General features: G+C 28.8%; 1 protein-coding gene across 4 annotated transcripts in view; it reads left to right on the plus strand.

Moving 5' to 3' along the window:
• The window catches only part of LOC123293934 (protein sprint), a 423,720-nt gene that overhangs the window by 317,472 nt on the left and 79,424 nt on the right, over positions 1 to 26,824 (plus strand). For 2 of the 4 annotated variants that reach the window (XM_044874936.1, XM_044874937.1), the window contains exon 2: positions 3,686 to 4,039. The exons of the other annotated variants lie outside the window; for them this stretch is intronic. In XM_044874936.1, the coding sequence (XP_044730871.1) occupies positions 3,786 to 4,039 (254 nt within the window). In that variant the 5' untranslated portion in view covers positions 3,686 to 3,785. The remainder of the gene's footprint in view (positions 1 to 3,685; positions 4,040 to 26,824) is intronic. 4 annotated transcript variants of the gene reach the window in all.

A 26,824-nucleotide genomic window follows, 5' to 3' on the forward strand; every position in this document is an offset into this window, starting at 1 on the left:
GTTGAGCCGCTATTATCCACTTCTTCCTGCTGTGGAGCGATAGTTCTACTGTTAAAAACAATTTCAAAAAAATTGTAAAATCAAAGGCACTTCGAAATGTGCATGTGAGATTTTTGTGGCAACGCTGTTAAATTTTGAAACATTTGTGTTCCATATTCTGTGTCGTTCACCATTGAATATATATCCCATCAGTATTTTAATTCGAAAACGAATTTATGTTATTGAACATTTTATATTATTCAACATTTATTACATCACAGTCAATCACAACTTTTACCAAAGGTCATGACCTTTTTAATTAAAAAACAAAAATTCATTTTGATTCGATATTTTGATTTGATTTTAATTGATCGAAGGATGAATTAATGATTGATTGATGATTATTAAATATATTTTAACATATATATTTATTTTAAGTTCAGTTTTATCCGCACTAAATATTTCATATTGAATTATCATTTTTTTTATTATGGATTGAATGTGTTGAGAGATATTTATTTTGATTGAAAATATGTTTCCTGTATTGATAATTACACAAATAAAACGCCCTTTTATTTTTAATTCGTTTACGATTACGCCTGTCGAAATTAATTAATCAAACTTTATATTAGACTTGTAAATGGTCAATTTCCAACTATTTGTCATAGAATATCTAAGCTGAGCATTTCTAGTCTGAAGTTTTTTGCACTCGCTATGAAATGCTGACCCCAAATTCATGATTTTTTTATCTCCATCACCGTACAATAATTATATTTACTCGATATTTGTTTCAACTTTTCAATCGTTTTTAATTCTTGTATTCGGCGTTATTATTATTCCATAATTCGTGGAAATTATATAGCAACCGTCAATCAAAGCGTAGTTTTTTCGTTTATCCTGTAAATGTTGCCCGCTACAAGCAACAAGAATTGCGCCTTACACACCAAATATGGATTCAACTTGGGTATTCTACAAATGACTAAGACGTCTATGTATATCCACATTAATAAAATATGTTTAATCATTTTAATTAGAATGGGAGCAGATTGTAAAAAACCTTACGCGAAAAGAATTTTTTACATCCGATGTAATATTTACTCGAATAAAATTCATAGTTTTGTTTATTTATATTAAGGTAAATAATGTTATCAGATGTTTTTTTATAAATAAAAATAATATTATTGTTTATACAGTTAAGTTACATACGTTTGATATAAAAAAAAATTATACTAACGTTCATAAACACAGAGTTTGAACTATGACGAAGGTAGTTAAATCTACAAGATCGGTATCATAAAATTTAAATTCCATCAAATATTGATTCTTTCTTATGTATTGGTACTATGAGGAAAATCTACCAAGTTTTGATTCTTGCACTGTACAATCAATAAACAATTTTCACTTCATTTCCGCCAATGATGACTATAAGGCATATCTACGATATCTTTCGTTGCTCAAAACTTTCTGAAAAGTATTCGAGATACCGAAGAACTCTCTAGAAGAAGGTTGGAATTTAAAGAACCAAAATTGCAAAATATTTGGTTGAAAACTGCAATAAACAAGTGAAATTTACAAAATTTAAAAAAACCCCCGAAAAATCGACATTTAATTCTTGTAAACCAATTTTTGGAAACTTAGCTATAAAATGTTCTCAATCAAGTCGGTTCGTTCGACCGTTTAGGGGCTACGATCCCACTTTGAATTATTGTTTTGAATTACCTAATTATTTTATGTTAAAATTATATTTCTTTTCTTTTCCAAACTGAATTGATTTTGAAGATCATCTCCGATTTTTTAGTTTTAGGCTTAGGCGCTACGATGCCACAGACAGACAAACACACATGGCGGTCAAACTTGTATACCCTTTTTTTTTATAGTTCTGGGGCTAAAAAGGTATTTCTATAACTTTAAAATCAACCTAAATAATTTAAAAAGGTTTTTCATGAAGATTTAGATGGACACTTTAGTGGTTATTTTCCATTAAATATGATAAAATAGAGGCGATTTTCAGATCAATTTTGCTTGTATTATTTAAGACTCTACTTTCAGTATTAACTAAACTTTATATATTTTTTTGAATGATGATATTAATTTATAAAATCCGTTACATTTCTAGTAATATATATATTAAATTATTATTACTCATAAACAGATTTAAAATTTAATTTATTAACATTTAATTTCCTGTACAGAGAGAATTTAATAATGTCTTATTTAATACATTTTAAAATAATAATGTTTTGTAATACTAAATTATTAATGTATTGTATAAGGAAATGAAGTCTTATTACACAAAACAGACTTGCTGCAGTGTTTTATATATTTATATTACATGTGAATACAAACATTAAATTTAATTAAAATTAATATTTAATATTAAAATAATTTTATTATCATAATTTTATTAATAATTTTATGTATTGTATATATCGTATCTATGCTTCATTGTATATTATTTTAAATGTGTGAATTATACAGAATGTTCGATTTACATCTAGGCATATAAATATCACGAGTATGACAGAATACATGCGTGAAGCAATGCATCTAAGTGATAGGTATAAAATATTTTCCATAATTCCAACTATCCATTTTCGTTCTTCAACTTAAATATTTTTATTGATATTCGACTGCAAAAATCGTGAACAGTATAATTTTTCATGAAAATTTATAGTAATCCGTTACTACTTCTAACATTACTGTTTTTATGACGCCAATAAATCTTCACTTTAAATCAAGTTGAGTATATGATAAGAAAAGTTTCGAATGTAATAGAAACGAATAAAAAATTATTCTGTTCTTTTTCTTCTGTAAATTTATTCAAGCTGACAAGAAAAAAGTTTTTCTGTTTTTGAACAAGTGAACAACGCATTTCCGATACATTGATTTTCATCAGATGATATAAATCGCATGTTTTTACTATGTTTTGTTTTGAATTCAAATGTATATAAATATTTTTTAAGCTGTACGAATTGATCTATGGTGGTTGATAAAAAAAATCGTTAATGTACTACTTCGTTCAATAAAATTGACAAAATATATCAAAATTTTTTTATCATTTTTGTAACGCATGATATTTTATGTATTTTTTTGGGTGGATAGATATCGCTTAATTTATTTACATTTATATTTTGAAGGAGCTTCGGAATTAAGTCAATTGGCACTTCGATAAAATTTTTGGGTAATGCTAAAACTATTTTTCGTCATTCATTTTAATTCTTAATTATTAAAACTTATTCTATTTAAAATTTTAACTCTATTAAAATTTTTAGCTCAAAAACACTGAGATGATAAATTTTTAAGTATGCCTCGCGTTTAAAATTGATAAATATTACCTTTTTTTATAATGGAAAGAAAAAAAAAAATATTAATCCTGATATTCGAATATACAAAAAATCGATATTCATCAATTTTAACATAGTAGTGAAATTAAAAATTGGCCGGATTCCATACTTCCAAACGCAACTTTCTCAATGACGACAATGTAGAATGTTGCGAGCTACGTTAAAACTATGCCTACATAGCTTCCTTAACTTTAATTGCTAGTTGCTAGTCATTATGTTACGTTGCAGTCTGAATTTCATTCAGTTGATTAAGTAATTGGTTGACTTCAATTTTGCTGATCGAGAGTGTACATTAAATGGAGACCATCAAATGTATCCAAATATTTATGGAAATTAATAGTGTATCTTTTATTTTATTTCAGTCTTAAATTAAGAGAAAAAATGAAAAGACTTGTAGTAATACAAACAACTTGAAAACGGTTTTAATAAACGTTTCAATAAATTTTCACAAAATAATTCGACATGTTACCTCCGGGTAACGAACCAACAACAATCGTAAATGATAACAATAACACAACGGTTCGAAGTCCCAATAATAATAATGTATTAACTTCGGCAACTCAACGACAATTAGTCGTTGCAGGAAATCGGAATAGTGTATGTTTAAGTGAAGTGGTTGTGCCCGTGTCAGTTGGACCAAAACGTCGAAGTTGGTGTGGTGTATCACCAAATAGTCGTCGATATGCTGAAGTTGGCAATTGGAAACATAATTCACGGTAAAGTATTTTTGTTTCTAAAAGTTTGATGTTGTTACTGGAAAGTGTTTCAAGAATTTTTGTAGCTTTTCTTTTAACGTTAAAATAACTAATATGTAGAAGTTTTGTATAGTACCGACCTGGAAAATTTTTGTTGAAAACGCTAATTTATAAAAATAAATTATAAATAATGGGCCTTTTTATTCATTAATGTGTTAAAAACTTACTCTCGCTTCATTTTACTACGATTTCCCGGATTTTCCCGGAGAATTTTGGTGTATTTTACTAATAACATAATTTTAGATCAAGATTTTTTTTAAATTTATTTAACTTTTAATAGTTTTATCCAAAATCAAAAATAGATTCTACGAAATATAATTTTATAGCTACTTTTATTTACCTACATTTGGTTTGATCAGGATATTTACTATGTCATAATATAAAAATTCCTTGTACTTATTTTAAATTATCTCTGTTATCCTTAACTTCTGATAACTCACTTTCACATCTCATCTTTTTTAAAGAAAAACAAATTTTAAAAAACATAGGAAATGATTTAAATCTCTTATTAAGCTCGGTTAATTCGTTCATAGCCTTGCTAGCGGCTAGAGTAAATGAACGCTAAGAAAGTCGTTTTCAATTCAGCAAATTCGCTGTGCCCAATCTATACATTTTCAAAATTTAAAAAATTACCTTCTCCAAATTTTATTATTTTTATGAAACTTATTGGAACTATGTTCCTTATCGTACGTTATCGTTCTAATTTGTTTGCTGGTTGGCAGATAAAACTAAGAAAAATGTAACAAAAAATGACACCAAAATCGAATATTTTTACACCCACCTAGCCATTCATCTTGCCATTAATTCAGAGAATATGCAAAAATATTTTTATAATTTATCAATTTGTATTTTTTTGTTAAAATTTGTTTTTCTTTAAAAAAGATGAGATGTGAAAGTGAGTTATCAGAAGTTAAGGATAACAGAGATAATTTAAAATAAGTACAAGGAATTTTTATATTATGACATAGTAAATATCCTAATCAAACCAAATGAAGGTAAATAAAAGTAGCTATAAAATTATATTTTGTGAACATAAAAAAACGAAACATTTATCTAATTGCATCCTTGTCTGCCCGGATCTAATGCAACACGTTTATCCGGGAATCGAATTTTCGATCTGTAGCAATCGGGACTAACAGAGCACACTTTTTCTAAGAAAACAGATGATAAAATAGTATTGTCTACGTTTTTTCAAAAAAGATGAAATTTTACATCAATGTTGACTAATCCGACTCCTACCATAGTAATCGGTCTTAGTAGTATGTTAGTAAAACTTAAAAATGCATTTATTCTTTTATTCTTGGATGCCATTTTTATAAGCTGGAAAACATTCGGTCGTTGTATCTCATCAAGTTCATTATATTATTTCGTCATTATTAGTAATGCTGGAATGTTGTTCTATAAATCTAGAATAACGTTACAATATTAATAACATAAAATACATATTTGTAACTCATAAATTATTCATTACGATAAATCATAAATGTACAACTTCAATATAATGTCTGTTGAAATAAATATCAACCAAGATTGTTACAGGCTATGATTAGTTAGAGGCATAGATTACAATGTGCTCCATCTTATAATCAGATAAAAAATGTCATTTCATTGTTATAATATACAAAACATCAATATTATTTAAAATTGGAATGCTGTAAGTGTTATTAGATGTGGGGAGTAATAGAAATATTTATTATCGCCTATCACTCAACTAGGTCCGTATTTACTTTTAATTCAATAATCCACTGTCTTTTTTTGACTTATATTTCGATTGAATTTCAAAATAGGATTTTAACCACCATGAATTTCTTTTCTCCAACAGAAAGGTCATTGTGACCTATCAAAATAGGAGCAACCCATTGTGTATGGCTTATTGTAAGAGATATTTAAAATTTTGGGTTACAAAGCAATAGTGCTTATACTTAGCATCGATCTTTAAACCAACTGGTATTCGAGTTTCTGACATGACTTTCTGACATTTCTAACCTATTTAAATTTCCAACTGATGCATCCATATTGTTTGAAGCAGCGATATGAAGGGGTGGTAAAAAGTTTTTTCCCTCTTTTAACCGTATAAAACAGCTGCTTCATGAAAGTTTATATCCGATTTATATAGCAAGAAACTGCGCAATGTATACATATAAAATGCTTTGTCCGATTTATATAGCAAGAAACTACGCAATGTATACACATAAAATGCCTTGGCCTGAATGACTGACTAAGTCGGTGAAAAACGGGGGCAAACGCGGCTGTCTTTATTTTTATGTCCAGTTAGACGTGTGAGTATCAAACTAGTCGTATATACAAAAATCGTTACTTCAAATTTGCTCTATAATTAATATTGCATTGCATTTGAACTGAGCAGCTGCTGCATGGTATTTTGGGGGTAGAATTTATTTGTTTATATAATTGCTTTGAATATCGGTATTAAAATTGTTGCTAACATTAGTAAGGAAGTTTTCGATATTTGTGTTCATGTATCATGTAGATTTTTATTTTCATCAGTGGTTTCTATCAATTGTCAAATTAATCTGCGTACGTTTCCAAAGAATTACGTTTTTTAGGAAAATCTTTCAATCATGTATTTCAAAGAATATTCTTATTTATATCCTTTATAAGCAGGTAAAACCTATATTGAAGTGTTTTTTTAGATATGCTTAATTATGTAACAAGGCTAATTTTCTTAATATTAATTTGGAAAACTAATATTCATTAGTTAGAAGCATGAGAAATAGTTTCCTATAAAGTAAATTGCAACAAGCGTCACTCGTTTTTCCTAAAAATACGTTTTTTTTTTTTTAAATTAATGTCCTTTTTATGTTATTTCTTCAATAAGGGATTTTCTCTAAATCTTTAAGCATCCAAGTTCTAACAGAGTCCTTTCTCAAAATTTGAAACGTAAGTTTCAAATATTTTCATACACTCATTTTTTTGGAAAGGTCCATAAAATGATAAGTTTTTGAAGATATAACTGATGAATATAAAAATGTTAGAGTCGGAAATTCCTAGAGAAAAAAGTTTGTTATCAAATATTTTCATTAAACAAATTACTTAAAATATTTTAACATTAAAAATATTTCTCAAGAGAGATATCTAATATTATAAAACCATAGAAGTTTCATGAAAACGAATTTGTAAAGCATCTCATATTTCATCGAACAAAACTTTTTACATCTACATTTCTATTACGAAAAATACATTTAGAAAGAAAATTTGAAATATTTACATTAAAAAACATAAATACATATAAAATAAACACATTTAGTTTTCATAATAATGATACCGAAAATCATATTACATATTAATGGATTCGCGCCAGTTACAACCTATCATCGAAATGTCGAGTAATTTAATACCTAGTACTATAGCATCGAACAGCTACACATATATTTTTGAATGTAGAATACATTATGTGTTATGTAATATCATCTATCATATATATATTGTGAACATTTTAATGTTAATCTAATAAATTTGAAGATATTTGATTTAAAATGACATAAAATGTCGAATATCACTTCTATAATATATTTTATGATTCGAATATTATATTATTTATAACAACCATGGAATAATACAACAGCAAATGATACAATTTTATGTAGTGATTATAAAACTATCGTAATTTGTGGATAATAGTTAATAGAATCAGTAAAAAATTTTCGTTAAGTGACAAAACTTCTGGTATCTAAAATCATTCTTCTGTCTTTCTTTTGTGAGTATTTTTTTGGCGGGCAAAGTAATCCAGTTAACAATATGATCATATAATTCTACAAGTGTGTGGCATTTAAATTGAAGACACCCTCACATTTTCGTTATTTATACCACTCATAATCATATTACAAGTTTATTGAAATATTTCAATTCATAATACTATTAAATTATCAATATGTCCAGTTTTTAAATTCCATAGCACACTAATTATAAAATTTATAAATTGGCAGTACATAGTCGGTGTGGTACTGAAGTCGTGTGAGTGCGACCCCTGTAGTCCACACGATTAACTTCCCAGAGGGGGAAAAAACATTAAAAAAAGGTCTTGTTAGCCTTCATAGATTCTTCTTCGAACATGTACTGCAACTTATGCTGGAACGATCATTATCTCCATAGATAAATGATGTGTTTTATCCAATTTTCAGATTCTGTTTATTCAGTTTTTTCCAGTTTTTTTATTACCATTAAAAACGGCTCAACTAATTCTGCTGAAACCTCTTTCAGTTCTTAAATACACGATTACGCGTCGAATAAGATAGTCACGTGTTAATGTAACAACTGTTTCGCGAGATAATCGAGGCGAAAGAATTCGATATAATGTATAATCAAAAAATTAAAAATGCGTTTTTTGTCACGAAGTGGCAAGAAAAAAATGGCTGTAGTTCGTGTGATTTAGTGCTGAATATTTTCCAGTGTGTGATGATTTGAGGCGTGCATAGGATAAAAAAGTTACTCCATTAGCTATTAAATATGAATAATTTATTTGTTCAAAGCGCCATAGTTTTAGTAAAACACGCAATTTTAAGTAAGAGATCAAATAAGTTGCAAATAAGCTCTTGAATATGGGCTCTATAGCCTAAGTGTGCCCTTCGTGGACACTATAACCTAAACTCTTGTATAATCAACTTCAATATCTGTACCAAACTACCCTATATGCTTCTGAAACCTCTTGATTCTCTTTCCCAACTTAGAGAACCAGTTCTTTGTCAAAATAAGTTCCAAGCAAGAATTGGGTGGAAATTGATCATAACTTATTTACACTAAGAAAAGTAAATTCTTCGAATTGAAATTGTTCTTGAACAGATCTAAAAAGTCTCTGGGAATAAGATTTAGCTAAAGTGGGGTGTAGTAGTAAAACAGTTTAAATTTTTTTTAACGATCCTTAAAATGAAAATAAATACTTTCTTGAATGATTTTTTAATTAAAACTTCAATTCGAATACCTACTGTAATAATTCAGTAAATAATTTAGACTTTTATGGAATTATTTTCAGTTTTTTTTTGTTGTAAAAAAAAATTCCAATTTTATTGTCACGTTTACACATTTTATTTAGCGAATATATATTTAGCACAAATAACATCTTTATATATTGAAGTTGAATACAGTATTGTACAGAAGCCGCAAGTCTTTAGAATAATAATTTATTAACCATAAATACTCATATATTGTTTATCGTTATTATTCTGATGTAAAACAACTGTTAATGGGTTTGTCAAAGTCAATACGTGTTATACATTTTAAATCATATATCGTATCCATATTATATAAAATACAATTTATTATATAATATAATGTATAACATTTTATAGGAACATTTTCGGAACGTTTTATGTATTAATAAGTAGAATTCTACGTATATTAAATCTTTTTTTCATATTATAGTTTTGTTACTTTTTATTCCCTGTATATATGTAATTTATATCAAGATATATTAAATTTAGACCCAAGTTTGTAACGACACTCAAAAACGAAATGAGATATCAAGCTGAAATTTTTTATACCGCGCTCAAGACGTAAAAAGTGAGGCTAAGTTAGTAAATGAGCAACATAGGTCAAATGGGTCTTGATCTTTAGAGACCTGTTAGAGACAAAACTTTAAGTTTCTTGTAAACCGTTTGAGACAACAGAACAAAAGTTTAAATGTAAAAAAAGTTCCTTATAAAAAAATAAACAACTTTTGTTTAAAACATTTTTTCGCAAACGTCACTGTTTATCCTTGAGGGTGCAAATTAGGACAAAACTTTGGTGTCCAAAACTATAAAAGGTGGATAGTTGAAAATTTGCAGGTAGCCTCAACTAGTAGTCTCGAAAAAAGAACAAAAAATCTAGAAAAAACTTTCGAAATTTTTGAAAACCACATAAATGGTGGCTGAAAGGCCGCCATTATTGTGTTGGTTTTTTAAACTCTTCTACTTTATTTAAAAAAATAATGCAAGCACTGATATTCAATACTTTCTTTACAGGAAATTTCAACAATTAACTCAGTTAATTGTTTATTTTCACTTGTTTCTTTTAAAGAAGAATAAAACAACAACCTAAGTAAATAAATTAATTTGGCAATTTCCGTTTTATAAAAAAAATATTTCATGGAGTATTTAATCTAATTGTAAGTTATTCCAATTGCTCTCGCACGGGTAAACAGTTTTACTTTCTCACGGGTAAAACATGTTTACGAAAAAATGTTTCAAACAAAAGTTGTTTATTTTTTTATGAAGAACATTTTTTACATCTAAACTTTTGTTCTATCTCTAACGGTTTACAAGATGGGTCCTACGGACCCAAGACCCAATTGGCCTATGTTGCCCATTTACGAACTCGATATTTTTTATTTCCTGAAGCACGCTGTAAAAATTTCAGCTTGATATCAATTTTCGTTTTTGAGTTATCGTGTTTACAGACAGACGGACAGACAACCGAAAACTGCAAATTTGTTTCGAGTATGCCATTAAATAAACTCATACGGTCAAGAATATGGTCCTTAATTTGTTAATTTATTTAATAACAAAAGACTTTGGTATAAAGCTATTTAACTCAATTAACTTATTTTGAGTTGTACTAAGAGCGTTGTTAAAATCAAGAACAACTATTAAGCGATGTTTATTTCTACCAATTATGGGAAAATGTAAAAAGTTAAAGGTGCAAATAATGCTTACCAATTTCAAATATTTTGTTGTTCAAAGATTTATATGAACGGTACACTGTATCTACAAATATGAAATTCGTAAACTCAAAATGCAACGATTATGCAATTGACTCTTCACTTCATGTATACAAATATAATATTATACACACACGTTATTAACAATTAGGTATTTATTAGTTTTGTCTGAGTGCTTAATAATTCGCTCCTCGATTCACTGAATATCAACATTTCGCTCCCTTCATACATATTTAGTTTAAAATATGTATTAGTGTATTATTGTTGGAGTTAATCCATACACATACAATTGCCAGCAATTGTTCCGAACATATATATTATTCTATATTATTGCAATATCTGTACACTTTGAGTGTTATGAAGTCCATTTTTGGGTAGTTTGTATATAAATATCATAATTTCATTCCATTTGCTGTAGGTTAGGTTATATTGGCTGCTAAGAGGTTATATCATAGAGGCTTAAAAGCATAGAAAACGCAATAAGTGAATTGTTGACCGCTTAAAAAGGAACCGTCTTCCCTCTTTGTATCCCAGCCTATCAAAGTGCGTATATTTTTAATTATTGTATAAATACGAGCATGTGTGTGTATTTCATAGAGGTAATATCAGACAGGCAAAGGCAGCTATACGCGTACTTTTTTAGGGCTCTCTCTATAACGTCCAACCGTTTGGAGGCCACTTTACGATTCTATGTTATTAATTCTATGATTGGCTGTCCACGAAGGACACACTTAGGCTATCGAGCTCATTGTGATACCATATATATGTTGTTATCACCTTTACCGCTGATAATTTCATTTATCATTAATTATTTTTAGAGGCTGAGTGCACCTCTTTCATGCATGTGCCATGCACGGCACCAGCACATCACAACTATGAATTAAATTAATTATTATTGTCGTGACGGTGGGAATCGAACCCACTACCTTAGGCGTACCGCAAACGCAATTAGTTACGCCTCAGCCAATACAGCCTTTAGAGTTGGCCCATTTGCTGTAAAACAGAATCTAAAATTAAATTAAATTGGCAATACGGACCAAACAGTACAAAGTTATTTTTAAATGTAATTGAAAAATTGATGTAGAAATGTGTGGATGCTCAATGCCTATTGGCTTAAAATTTTGAACTTTCTAAATTTTCAGAAGATAAACAAAAAATAGCTGGGGCGATTGAGATGGTGTAGAATTCATATTAAGGAAAACAATTTCATGGATTGAGGCAAGTTTATTAAAAGGGGCACAGATTCGAATGATCTGCGATTGTTCTTTCATCTGTCTTGTGTAAAACTATGTGTCAGATTTTAGGTGGATCTGGTTTTTATGGTGCCGTGCTTCGTTCTTGCTAATCTGATGCCTATTATGTATATTATAACAAAATATCTTATTATTTGTATGTTAGCTTATCAGTTATTAGACCTATACTGAGTAGTAAGTACATCTAATAAAACTTCTAGTCCTAGCGTCAAATATTATGTGTGCGCACATGTATTTCGCGATTTGACTACGATTAGAAGTAAGTCTAATAAATAGGTATGCCACAATAAGATGATTAACACACAATCGTGAACGAAAAAATGTCTTCGAACACAGACATCCATTTAAAAATGGTGTTAATACCTGACCATGAGGCATAAAGATATGCTGAAAATGTCAGTCTGAATTATCGAATTACAATTACAATATTTCATAATTTGGCTAGCAGCTTGTTTGGTAATTTTGCAAGTAGTTTGTTTAAGTGTTTTTGTAATGTACACTTGTGATTATTTTATAGTACATCCTCATAATTTTTAAGAGAGGGTTTACGATTCATTTTCAACAAATGGATTAAATTAGTGAATAAATCCTATTGTATTAATATCTTATCATTTCGACTAATAATATAAGTAAGCATTCTCTCTCACGTGAAGTGTGCGGAGTATCTACATCATATAGTACAAAATATAGTGTGGCGGTCGAGGACAAACAAATGAATCATTGGATGAATTGTATGTCTATAGTCTATAGTCTCCACTTTACATGCACTAATAATAACATATCGACGAAGAGGAATAAAATAGGAGATTAATTATGGAATTTAATACTTTAATAAGTATATTTGGCACGTGGTATGGATAATATCAGTCTATACAGTCGAGTCGGTAGGTATATAATATGCAGCATGTATTTGACTACACCAGTAATATGCAGGGTCTTTTAATACTACATGAATGTATGCTTACTAATATTTTATATAAAAGCACGCGCGAAGCTTCTATACTCTAATACCACCTACTGTTTTTAAATATAAATGGGATGATTATAAAAAAAAATGTTAAAAATCTTGGGCGAAAAAGAATAAGTTGATTGCAATTGATATTGCATACAATTTATTTTACAACGAAACTGTAATAACTGCTTAAATCTTTTTGAGGGTTTTACTGAAATTTTGCGGGTGAAATAATAATTTAACTATGTATTTGTACCCCTTTCTTTAACACACATAGGATGCAAATTTCTAGCTGTATAGATCGAAATTTTGTGTACTCTTCACTTCAAAAAGTTGAAATGTGTGTTGGGTTGTTGGGTTTAAGCTTAAGCTGAATACAATTTATTTTTATGTGTATTCCGTATCTGGACTAAATATCTGCAGTAATTAGAGATTTTTTATGACTTTTTTAATATATTTATTTTGAATATCATATTAATTCATAAACTCATAGATTGTAGTTGTAAAGTTTAAGACTTTGGTTGGTTTGAAAATTCAATACATTTTAATTCTTAGACCTTTTAGAGTTTACCTGAAAACTTTTGTCTGCATGGCCTCACACACAACTGACTTACGTTTGAAAACTTTTTAGCCTACACCTCAATTTTTTGCACCTGATTTGAGGTATTTTTAGGTAAAATAATTAACAAATTCTCAAAATAATGTTTTATACCATGTATATATCAAATATATGAAAGTATACTAAGTTTAGCCTCAAGTTTTTTACGCTAAAAAATATTGATGGTACGAACAAAATTTTTGACAGGTATTTATAAAATGACCTAAAGAGTCCATTTCCGATTATCCGTTTGTCTGCCTTTCAACACACTAAAAGTTTAAATTTAAAAAATGTTCCGACGAAAGTGAAAAGAAAAGAAGAAGTGAGAAGAAAAATATTCTTATTACTTTGTTTGAAAGAGTGCCTATCTTTCTTAATATACATGACGTAAAAAGCAAACGATTGCGTAATCAACACTGTCTATACATGGTATTTCAACAATTAACTCAGTCAATTCTTTTTTTCAACTTTTTTCTACAAAATGTTTTTCCAATACTATTCGTACAGTTTGTAACCTTAAAATACCGTAAAATAAAATACCGAAAACAAAGGTCTATCGTTTTAAGCTGTAAGACATCTTGGAATATACAAGTTAAATTTACGAAATTTTAAAAACCCCCGACAAATTTTTCGGGTACGGAACCCTAAGCTCTCACTTGAAACATAACTAAAAAATTTCTTTAAAATGGCTTTTTTTCGTAAAGCTCTCTCCAAGCTGAACCGATTTTGAAGATCATTTTTTCGTTGTTCCGAGTACCCACAGGCAGCCACACAAAGCGATCAAACTTCTAACAACTCTTTTTTTGGTTCGGGTATCAAAAAAACAAAGTTCACCATCGTATTATCTGTAAGGCATACCCGGAAAATAAAACTAGAACATTTTTTTCATTTTCCTCGAAAATGATAATGCCTGGATTTTACCGTTTTTTAATCCAATCCGTTCTTTAAAAAATTAGGAAGTTTTAAAAAAATCATACTGTATATAATAATAGAACATTATTTTTAATATTAAAATATTGTTAAAAGGGAGTTAGATATTTTATTTTTATATTCAATATTATATTCCTATAATATGTACATAAAATTGTTATTTGATCATATTCAATTATTTAAGCATATCTTTCATTTACACTACAGTACCATCCATGAATGAGTGTTACCATGGTGCACACAATGTACAGCTTTATTGTCCAGACAGATTAATGGTGTGAATTTTAATGATAACAAATTAATGACTTTAATTCTACTGAAATATTATTTATTTCATACGAAAAAAGTATTCTTTATTTAAAAAATGACTTTATTCAAAGGAAGAACCCCTCTTTTTTTTTAAGGATTATAATTTACCTACTATTGTTCGAATCATAGAATTGAAATCTATCCTAAAAGGTATTATTTTTACTTCCAATTTCAAATTCAACTACAAATGAAAGAGTTTGCTAGCTAGGATCGCGCTTCCTGAGCGAATTTGAAAAACGAAAGAGTATTACATACAACATCCATTCGCAAAAAATTGTGTTATTGTGAAATTTTTAAGTACATGTACATACGAAAGATTTCGACGGTATTTTCAAAACTTGTGGGATTTTCTTCTTGCGTAATAATCTTTTTGGGGTAAATAAACATTTACTGTTAATGTTTCTTAAGCCTTTTGCTATTTTTGCATACAAACTTTAGGGAAGATATGTACGTAAAAAATTCTGACAAAGGTTTCGTGTTATGATGCAGTTTGCAATAAGACAATTTCTAGCAAATTGATTGCGCACATAAAATTGCGGTGAAAAATATAATTCTCTAAAGATTATAAAAATTTTCAAAGATTATAGATCGTGGGACAGAAAGGGTGTTTTGTTAAATGATTAGTACAAACTTGAAACTTCGTGAAAGACTTCCTTTTGGCGAGTCAATCAAACTTCTCTCTTTTCAACTTTTTTCGAAAGAGAAGACTGCGTTCTCAAATGAGCATGATAACGTCATATTTAAGCTATCGGTCTGAAAAACGTAGCAGGAAATTTATCAGACACTATGACCACTTGATAACATTCATTAATAATTATTTAATCATTCATAAAAAAGGAAGATTTCATGAATGGTTAAACCATTCATCGAGGTATGTTCGAGGTCGAAGACAGGCTCATCGGTGCAGTATTTTTTGTTGAAAAAAGTATTTTATTATTTAAAAATTATGAATGTTTTCAAGTGGGCATAGTGGCCGATAAATTCCCTGCTTTGTTTTTTCAGACCGATAGCTTAACTGTGACGTTATTATGCTCATTTGATATCGTAGCATTTTCGAAAAAAATGGTACAGAAAAGTTTGGTAGACCCCCCCCCCTCCAAAAGAAAACCACTCACGAAGTTTCAAGTAAGTATTAATCACTTAACAAAGCTCGTTTCTGTCCCATTTCTGTGTATTGTATATTGGAAATTTGTTCAAAAATACATACAGAAATTAAAGAAACATAGAAATGGGGCAAAAATACGATCTTCAGAAAAGGAGTAGTTTATAAATTACTATTTATTAACGTATTCTATTGGTTTTTGTATGCTTTCGAAAATTCAGATGATCAAGAATCAAGGATAATAAGTACTTGGAATATTTTAGATACGTTATCATTGTACTCCTTAGCAGTTATATTTAACCCTTAATTGTCTTCGCAGAGAAATTAACGTTTTAATAATAGGCATTTTGCGGCAATAAGAGAAAACAAATTTTATTACAGTTATTATGGCCATAATTTATCTTGTATCTGATAAATTTATAGTGTTGTTTTTTAATAGTTCGATCAATTTAATAATTTTTATTGAGTTCGATAAAAACAATATATATTTTATACGAATTTATCATGTTTATTGATCAATAAAAATAAGTTAAGTATAACCGTTGACTTTCCATTATTTATGTGTCCGGTGTACTTTTTTTTATCGCTCTAGAAGATGCGCTCAGTTGCGTCAAACGTTTGACCATAGTTCATAAATTATATTTCACATGATTCAGACTGATCAAACTGTGACAATTTTAATTGGTGTACAATGTGTTGAATTCAATTGCGATGATCTTCATTATAACTAGCGCCTTGGCTTTAAGAAAATATAGTCCAAAAGTTTCTTCAAATGTCCATTAATGCTTTACTGCCAAAGAGACTAAAATCTCATTACTTTTAAGTTTTCTATAATTATTAGATGAAGAATGAATGAATTAATTGGTAATAAGAATGAAGATGAGATCGTTATTTCTTACTTCGGTTTATTAAAGAGAAAATTTGTTGTTTAGTTTATATAGTTTCTACTGGACATTTTACTTTCCCATGTACTTACATAGTATATAAGTAAGGTATTTGTAATCATCCAAAAAAAATTCCCTCCATTTTTCATGTTTTAAGAACCTCTTATTGAATTTTCGAAGTAAGATATATAATTGTCCGGAAAGAGATTGATTTGAATTTAACGCAAAAAATCAATCAATTTTCAGCCCTTGGATCCATATTCTTGTCATTTTTACAGAGCCACACTGTTTGATATAGTTAGTATCATGTATAATTCACAACATATATATCTTATATAGGCAGGGGAAGGGAGACCCAAAATTAAGAGCTTTTAAACGGTGAGAGATACAAAAATTTTTGAGCAAAAAAATGTTATTTTATACAAGCAAACTTTTGCTTGAAAGTTTTTTTTTTTTTTCATACAATCAATAGTTCTATCAGATTATTCGACAATTTTTTTTTTTTCTTTCACATATACCATGTTGACACTAATGTAATAAAGTTGATGCGAATATATTTTGCGTTACAGGATTGTTAGAAATTACCAACTTCAGGTAGTATATTTAACGTATATTAAGGCAAAAATCATGTCAAAGCAATTGTTTAAGCTTTACCCATATAAAGGAAAAAAAAGTTATACGTTTTTTCATATAAATAGAAATGATTTTTATTTAAGGCGAAGATATTTGTCAGCTGAGTAAATACAAAACTAGATTACATAGTTGTAGGACTTAGCTATACCCTTAAATTGATCTCATTTCTTTCACATTTCTAAAAGCAAATTATCAGAATTTCTACTTTAAATTACGGAAGCATTATAAAGGACTCCATTTACGTAAAACTTAAATTTAACATTTTTAAAGGTTTCTTTTTGTTTCTTACTTTGAAACAAGGAAGTTAGAGGCAAATGAAGGAAAATAAAGGGATTAAAAAAGGAATAAAACATTAAAGTCTCTAATATATATTTATTATGTTTATAGAAATTTAGATAATGAAAGAAATGATATTGAAAACAATATAATAGTGAAACAGGAAACTTCGATAACAATATTAGGTGCAATAAATTATTAATTTTATAGACATTTATTATATTATTAGGTCTGTTTTGTCTATATAACAATAAAAATAGTTATATTTTTGAATAAAAAAAACGACGGTAGTGACGCATTTACATTCGTTGAAGCTGTGAGCCAATCGGAATCATGCTAAATTTACATTTTTCAATTTGTTTCTATAGTAAAAGCCAGTTTAGAAACAAACCATTTATCATTTTGCATGTTATTTTATCATTTCTCCATGCGATGGTGTTGTTTAAACGATGTGTTGACGTCACATTTATAGTTTAGCAACAATACCATTTTCAATTGTAAAATTACACGTAAAATTAATTAAAAAGAATTTTTTTAAAATATTTTTCCTTAGTAATTTTTAGTTAACGTTCGAAAAATTTTTTCAAATGTTCATTAATCCTACCTAATAGATGTCAAAAGTGACCATCGTAAAATTTATATGTATGTATGTATATATATGTATGCAATTTAAGTCTGATTTGAATAAAATTTGATATCAAGAAGCTGGTTGTTGGTATTTGAAAGATCAAATTCGTTACTGAGAAAAATCGACAGATAAATAAGAGGTGGGGGTTGCGCAAAGTACAAAATTTTGAATTTGTTTCTAATAATTTCTTTTATTTTTTGATCAATTTAAAACAAAAAAGTACTCTTGTGATTTTTTCTCTAAACGCTTAGGAATTCACTTAGCTAACATAGCTCCTGCGCACATCGTCATTATTAACAAAAAATACTCAACAGTGAAAATGCCCTGTAAACTGTTGCTGTGATTCTATGGCTGTTTTTTATTGTCACGACTTGGCAGCATAAATAGCGTCATTTTAGGTACTGCGTTAATTTTTTAACAGTCATTTCTATGTTAGTAACTGCTTGATTTACGAAATCCAATTTAGAATGCTAGTAATTTTCAGCGAATAAAACAGCATAATATTTGAGGAATTAAACTCTTGTCAATGAATATAATATTTTCTACAATAAAAGGTAAAGGTAAGGAAAACTTTTGCACATGCACAAATTAAACCTTTAAAGTTATATACATATACCCAGAATTCGGTAAAGTATAAGATGTTTGTGCGTTTGTTTAGTAAATATACTTTCGTAGTGATTAACTAAGAGTGGTATAAACTTTCTTCTTACTGTATACACACACATAAACACACTTCAATTTGTACAAGATTTTATACTTCAATAAACTTTAAATGTTTATAACTAATTAATTTAATATATTCTGTCAGCACACATTAAATAAATAATATATTGTATAAAATTTAATTTTTGTTTAAACTTTATACCATTAATTATTTATTAAAATTTTATTTATTTGTATATTTACCAAAAGAAATTGGTTTTGTAAGCTTTACAAACCTGTATGGTAAAAAGACAAAATTGATTTTTTAGTTTTTTTTTTGTAGTCTGTTATATTAATAGATCGTGTTTTCATGTAGTATAATACAAGATATAATATGTTCAGTCCCAAGCTTGTAACGCTTAAAAATATTGATGCTACGCACAAAATTTTGGTACAGCTGTTCATAAAATCACCTTATTAGTCCATTTTCGGTTGTCCGTCCGTCTGTGAACACGATAGCTCAAAAACGAAAAAAAGATATCAAGCTGAAATTTTTATAGCGTGCTCAGGACATAAAAAGCGAGATCAAGTTCATAAATGAGCAACAAAGTTCAAGTGGGTCTTAGGTCCGTGGGATCCATTTTGTAAACCATTAGAGATAGAGCAAAATTTTAAATGTAAAAAATGGTCCTTATAAAAAATAAACAACTTTTGTTTGAAACATTTTTTCGTAAACATCAGTGTTTACCCGTGAGGGCGCAAATTAGGCGACAATTGTATAGTATGTATCATATGGAAATATCAGTTATGTATGTGTGACATGTATGTATGTGTAATGTGACAGTAAGTTTTCATCATTTGTACTTTTCACACAAGCTTTTTCTTTTTCACAAAACATTTATTATAGAACCTTTGTCTTAATTTAAAGATAAGTACTTGGATGACCGAGCTTTACTCGGTATTTTCTGAGTTAACAAGACACAAATTTTATCACTAATATAAGAACCATTAAAAATGTTTCCACACGAATACAAATTTGAATGTCTCGGTATTTATTTAATCACCAATAGATGTCAGAAAGAGTCATTTTGCACTGTTTCAGTTTTTCCTGAAAACACGGATAAAACGACGTTTTCTTTTTCCGAGATTGCTGATATATATATATATATATATATATATATATATATATATATATATATATATATATATATATATATATATATATTCGAAACAAGAATTTTCGTTTAAATATATAAGATATTATGATAATACGTAAGCCGCTTTTATTTTTTTCCTTCGTTACCTTTTACAATGACAAAGCATTTAATCCATGTCAAAAGGAATCAAAATTTTGCAAACAAAAGGGTTTTGTCAAGGTATTTATTTATACAAATGTTGGTATATTTTTTTTTTACACAGCACGCATTACATAGCAAACTTGAAACATTAATAAATATAAACATATACAATCGTAAACAAAGGATTATATATTCTTAATAAAATTAACATATATTTTTGAGTAATAAAAGCCTTTATACTTTGTGAAATTTGAATTTCAAATTATATATTTATCATGAATAAAAGGACTTTTATATGTATACAAATAACACACATCATATACAAATTATATTCTCTGTCCTTAGTCCGATGTTCTCTGAGATTTGCATTTTTCAGCAGTTAACGTGTCCAAACTAATTTGCACAAGTAAATCTTTGTATATGAAGAAAAGTCATATATTTGCACAAGCAAAAAAATTGTGAAATGGCGACGATGGCGTTTTGGCGTATAAACGAGAACAGTTCCAATTTCCGACTCACTCGACTACAGGAGACATAGGCCACATTTTTGTTTGTCAAGTGGAGGATTGCCCCCGTTGATGACTTATACCTTACTTGTGAGATTTCGAGAATTTATAGAAACATTCACCTTTCCGAGCTTTTTATAGAGCTAAAAGTCCTTCACTTGGCACTTCTACATGATAGTTCAACCCTAAACGGATTCACGTTATGTCCGATCACATCAGTTTTGTTTCAACATCTCACATAATAATCATAAGGAATATGTAGTATTTATTAAAAGATACCAATTTTGGTCAAAACTTGCCTTTCTACAGAAACGTCAAAAATTTGCACGCCCACATAGATTTGTGCAAAGTACATTAGCGTGTAAACCTAGCAATAATAAACATAAAAAGTTGAAATCTTTCATGTGCTTAATCTTACCTCAAAAAAATGTCTTAAATATTTCAAAACAACTAACTGATCGAACCCTTGTACTAAATTGTACAAAAAGAGAGAAATAGTGAAATTTTTTATTATTCGCATAACTGTTGTCATTTGAATTAATCTATTCGCACCGTGCGTGAGTTTTATTGGAGGGTTTTCCATGGTAACGATACACTACTTTAATTATCGAATTGCATGGATGCATATATAATATTGTATGGATTGCATTTATGACTAGCATTGAAAATTTAATATTATTGTCACACAAATTTAAATAAATAATTATGATAATTTACATTTGAAAAATAATATTTGTGCCATTTTTAATGCATTAAGTTTAATTAATTAATGTTTTTCAATAATTTTAATTTGACATTTTCTGTAACATTAACATTTAAAGAATTGCAAATTAGTCATAACAGCCTCCTTTATCGCCAAAATTTTGCACTGGAAGCGCTGGCATCGTTTTTATTGTCCCTACCATGATTACGCACACAACGAATAGAAGATATAACAAAAGTACATCATTTGAATTTAAAACACGATGCTGTTGAATTTTCAACAAGTTTTCTATTTTAACGTTATGAAGCTTTAGTCTTTATTATGATACCGCGCAATGTGTGTTTGTGTGTGTGTGTGTGTGTGTGTGTGTGTGTGTGTGTGTGTGTGTGTGTGTGTGTGTGTGTGTGTGTGTGTGTGTGTGTGTGTGTGTGTGTGTGTGTGTGTGTGTGTGCTGTGTCATTATATCGAATTGTCGACAAAATATTCGACGCAAGATTTGAATAAATAGATTACACATAATATTTAATGCTTGATAAATCCTTTGGGTATATATTGCATTAAAGTCAATTCACTAAATTTGTCGAAGTATACATATTTAACGTAACTTATTATATCCCGTTCCTTCTTCAAAACATTTTCCTATGGAATGAAATGTTTCGATTATATTTTATTATCTACATCATTGAAAATCAATGTAACATATTTATTGTTTGATATCATTTTAATATGAGTTTCTGTTTGAAATGGAAATATTTATATTGAGAGCTTAAATTAGATTTCTTTGTTATGTTTAAAACCTAAACAAAAAAATCTTTGACTTTTCTTTTTTCGGATTGTTGAAATCTTTAGTTTTTGTTTGTAACAATAGTAATGAGTGAAATAATTTTTGAAATCGATTTTATTTAACAGGAGCGCACGTACCAAAATATTTTTATTTCAAAAAGTTACATTTAAATAATTGTGGAATTTCCAAAACAACACTCAAAATCATACTTTGGAAGACCCAATTGACCTAAGTTGCTCATTTACTCGAACTCGACTTCACTTCCACACGTCCTGAGTACGGTGTAAAAATTTCTTGATATCTTTTTTCGTTTTTGAGGTATCGTGTCCACATTCGGGCGGACGGACAACCGGAAATGGACTAATTAGGTAATTTTATGAACACCTAAACAAAATTTTGTGCGTAGCATCAATATTTTTAAGCGTTAAAAACTTGGGACTAAACTTAGTATACCTTGCATATTACATATATGCATCGTATAAAAATATTTGAAATTGAAAAAGCTTACACTTTTCGAGACAATTCTAATTATGAAGAGTAAACTTAACTTAAACTACGGAGAAAATCGATTGAAGCAGGGCATTTTACGCCCTGGAAAATATAGTATTGCCAGTGTTATTTGCGTGCGTAATATTCTCTTTAGACAAACACCTTAGTATTCATATTATCATTGGTATAGAAAAAAAAATGTATTTTTTCAAATGAAATCACATAAAAAAATATTTTCAACAATTCTTTATTCATAAAATAATCAAATATATTTTATAGAAATTAAATGTCTATTTGTTGAAAGAGTATATATTTGAAATGAAAATCAAATCAAATAATATTAAAAAAATGTATTCTTATTATTCAAATTTGTCATCGAATAACAGATAATAACATATCAACTTATGAATAATAAAATTCATATAAAAAAAATATAATGATTGGTATCTTTCTATCTTTATTCATTTGCTAAATACAAACATAATGGCCCGGAAAAATACCGTCCTATGTGCAAGTTTTTACTAAGGCTCGATCTCAGTCAAGAGGATATGTAACCCTCCTGAACTGAAATAATTTCGGGGAGACTTTTCAACCTAACTACCATGCTGTACATGAACATGAGGATATGTAGCCATGGAATAACTGGCCCGTTTTTATTTCGCTCAACTTTTTTCATGAAACTCTTGATTTTTTGAACAACTTTTTCAACGCCTGTTTTCATGAAACTTTTGATTTTTGGAACATCCTTCAGGATGCATATTTTCCCTCTAATTGAAATCCTTTTTGTAATTATTTCAATTTTTGACGCTTTATTTCCTACTAATAGGTGTACCTACGGGATGTCTATTAAGAGCATATTGAAACTTTAATGGCAAATATTCAAGGACTTTAAATATGTTCTTGAGGTAAGATATATTTTCTAAATGTAAGATATAATTTCATATACTATCTAAGATAATATATGTTTAAATATATATATATATATATATTTAACAGGATGTCTTATAATCAGTTTGCTTTTTTATAAATTTTACACTTAATATAAACAAGTGAAAACAAACAATTGACTGAGTTAATTGTTGAAATACCATTCTAGCTAGTGTTGATTACTTTGACACATTACACATACATACATGTCACCTTTATAACTGATATTCCCATAATGCTTACTTACTACACAATTTACGCCTAATTTGCGCCCACACGGGTAAATAGTCCTGTTAACGAAAAAAAGTTTCAAACAAAAGTTGGTTATTTTTTTATAAGGATTATTTTTTACATTTAAACTTTTGTTCTATCTCTTACGGTTTACAAGATGGGTCCTACAGACCCATGACCCAATTGACCTATATTGCTCATTTACGAACTCGACCTAACTTTTTACGTCCTGAGTACGCTATATAAATATTATCTTGATATCTCTTTTCGTTTTTGAGTTATCGTGTTGACCTATACCAAAATTTTTTGCATAGCAGCAATATTTCTAAGCGTTACAAACTTGGGACTAAACTTAGCATACCTTGCATATTACATGAAAGAGGTGTACTCAGTGTCTGAAAATAATTGTGAAGCTGATAAATGAAATTATCAGCGGAAAAGGTGGTAAAACACATATATGGTATTACAATGGCCCTATAGCCTAAGTGTGTCCTTCGTGGAAAGCCAATATAACCTAACTTAACTTAATATAAGAGCGTAAATTTAAACTTTTTTACAAACAGAATGGTGTCTACTTCTCTTCGAATGCTATCATTAATGTGTTATCTAAAAAATATTATTGCTTCTCATGGTACAGTTATCCCTTGTATAATTCCCTATATTCCACATTTTTTAAGATAATAATGTCAAGATAACTTAATATTAAGCAGAATATGCATTAATAACTTAATTTTTGTTTGTTTCAGGTATGGTTTCATTTCGAAAACATTGTTCACACACACAAGATTTACCATTTTTCCAAAAACAACCTGTATACCTACCTACACATGTTTTATTATTTTGTACACACTCATTTTTTCTTCTTGAAAGATGAAATGATTTCTGTATTTATGAAGGTAAAGTATAATAACTTTGTTCAATAAGTTAAAACAAATTTCTATATGATGGAGAAACGACTGATCTATTTATTATATTTCTTTATTCTTTTTTTCCTATAAGAAAGGTCGCATTTTCTTATGAAAATTTGCTACAGCTTTTTAACCTAATAAACAGAGATCTTTCTTTATTCAAAGTCTTAAAGGCCACAATTTTTGAATAAAGTAAACTTGAAGTTTGAATTTCGGAGATATGCACTTTCCAAATTTTTGAACTTCAAACTTACGCTACTCAAAAATTTGCGTCTCTTTAGGCCTTTGAGTCAATGGAGACTTATATATTTAATATATTAATTATTATATTTAACTTATAAATTAAAATTTAATTTTGAAATCACTATTTCCTGGGAATATTGTGAAGTTTTTTGTAAGCATTCACTTATGAACTGCTGATGGTGTAATTAGTTGCTTTAGTAAGTATATTTTTATTATCTAATGATTATCATTTTACCACTTTATGATGAACTGATAGTAACCATTCACAGTCAAATTGTGGTAAAGAAACTGATTTTCCAATAATAAAAAATTTGATTACACAATAATAACCACATGGAAGTGATATAACATTGTAGTGATTTACAAACGTAACTGGCCCGACGAAAGCATCATTCATGAAATTTCGAGAAAGCGCGATGTAAAAAATTTATGTTAGTGGATTCCTCAATAAATCTGTAGTGGAAAGTTAAAACAAAACTTTTAGTTTTATACCTTCATATAGAGTTCGAAACGCGGTTGAAATTTGTCAGTACTTAGTGCAAAAGTTTTCGGTCACATTATTGGTGTGATGTGACATTTTCAAGTGCGAAAACTTTTTAAAATATCTCTAGTTACTATAAAAATCTATTGAGACATGAGCCAATATAACCTAACCTACTATCACTTAAGAAATAGTGAAAATAGATCAATTCATTTGTAAGTACCATAGAAAATAAAATCGAAGGAATATAACTATAGCATATTATTTAATACATAATCCCCCTCGTAAAAGCAAGAATATCAGGATTTCTATTATTATTGAGAGGACAGAATCTCGACAGAACAATCCTTAGAGAAAATATTCACATCGTAAAGTTCTCATTTTAATGCTATAGCCAGCTAATGTACGAATTGTTTAAAAAATATTGAAAGGGTAAATTACTCTCCCCTAAATTGCTTGAAAGATTAGAAAATATCTCAAAATTGTTTCTAGCTTAAGCATTTCCATGAAGAAAAATTGTATTTTTGAAAATTTTTACGCTCGAAACAACTTGAAAATGCCATTGCAGAGAAATTTCTATGCCATTCATTTTCAAAAATCGTTGATTTTTAGAGTATGAATTTTTGAAAAAAGTTTAAAAAGAACTCTAAAAGTAATTACATGGAACTCGCGACTAGTATTTATTGTCAGACGACTCCGTACTATCATTAGGTAAATTGTCTTTTAATTAGGAAACATTTTTAAGGGTCAGTAATTTCAAAACTTCTTAGTTTCATAGATATCTACACACAAAGGTAACTAGTAAATATTTATCCCACCAAGACATTCTGTAAAAAACTATGGTCAAGTCTCGATGGAGCCTCTTGTTTATTTTTAAAAAGGAATGAAATCTAGACAAAATCGTGCCAAGTCTAAGGTTCCTTACTGCGATTTCTTTATTATTATAGCTAATGTTGTGTGATTTGGCCGTTGAAGGGTACACAAGGGTACAAAACCAGGTGCTCTATGTCACGATTGCACCAATCTGAGACCACGTCAACGTCCACGGCCAAGTCACACAACATTAACTATAATAATAAAGAAATCGCAGTAAGGACCCTTAGACTTGGCACGACTTTGTCTAGATTTCATTACTTTTTAGAGATAAACAAGCAGCTCCATCGAGACTTGGCTAGTTTTTTATAGAATGATTTATTTTTTCAGGGTAACCAGGTACTCCAGATCTTCGATTATCCTAGTTTTTATAGTTTTCTCTTTATGTGGCCATTAAACCCTAACTCTGTACCAAATTTCAGCTCTCTCAGTTTATGGGAAGTA

Source organism: Chrysoperla carnea, chromosome 2 (assembly GCF_905475395.1).
Source record: "Chrysoperla carnea chromosome 2, inChrCarn1.1, whole genome shotgun sequence".
Taxonomy (NCBI): Eukaryota; Metazoa; Arthropoda; class Insecta; order Neuroptera; family Chrysopidae; genus Chrysoperla; species Chrysoperla carnea.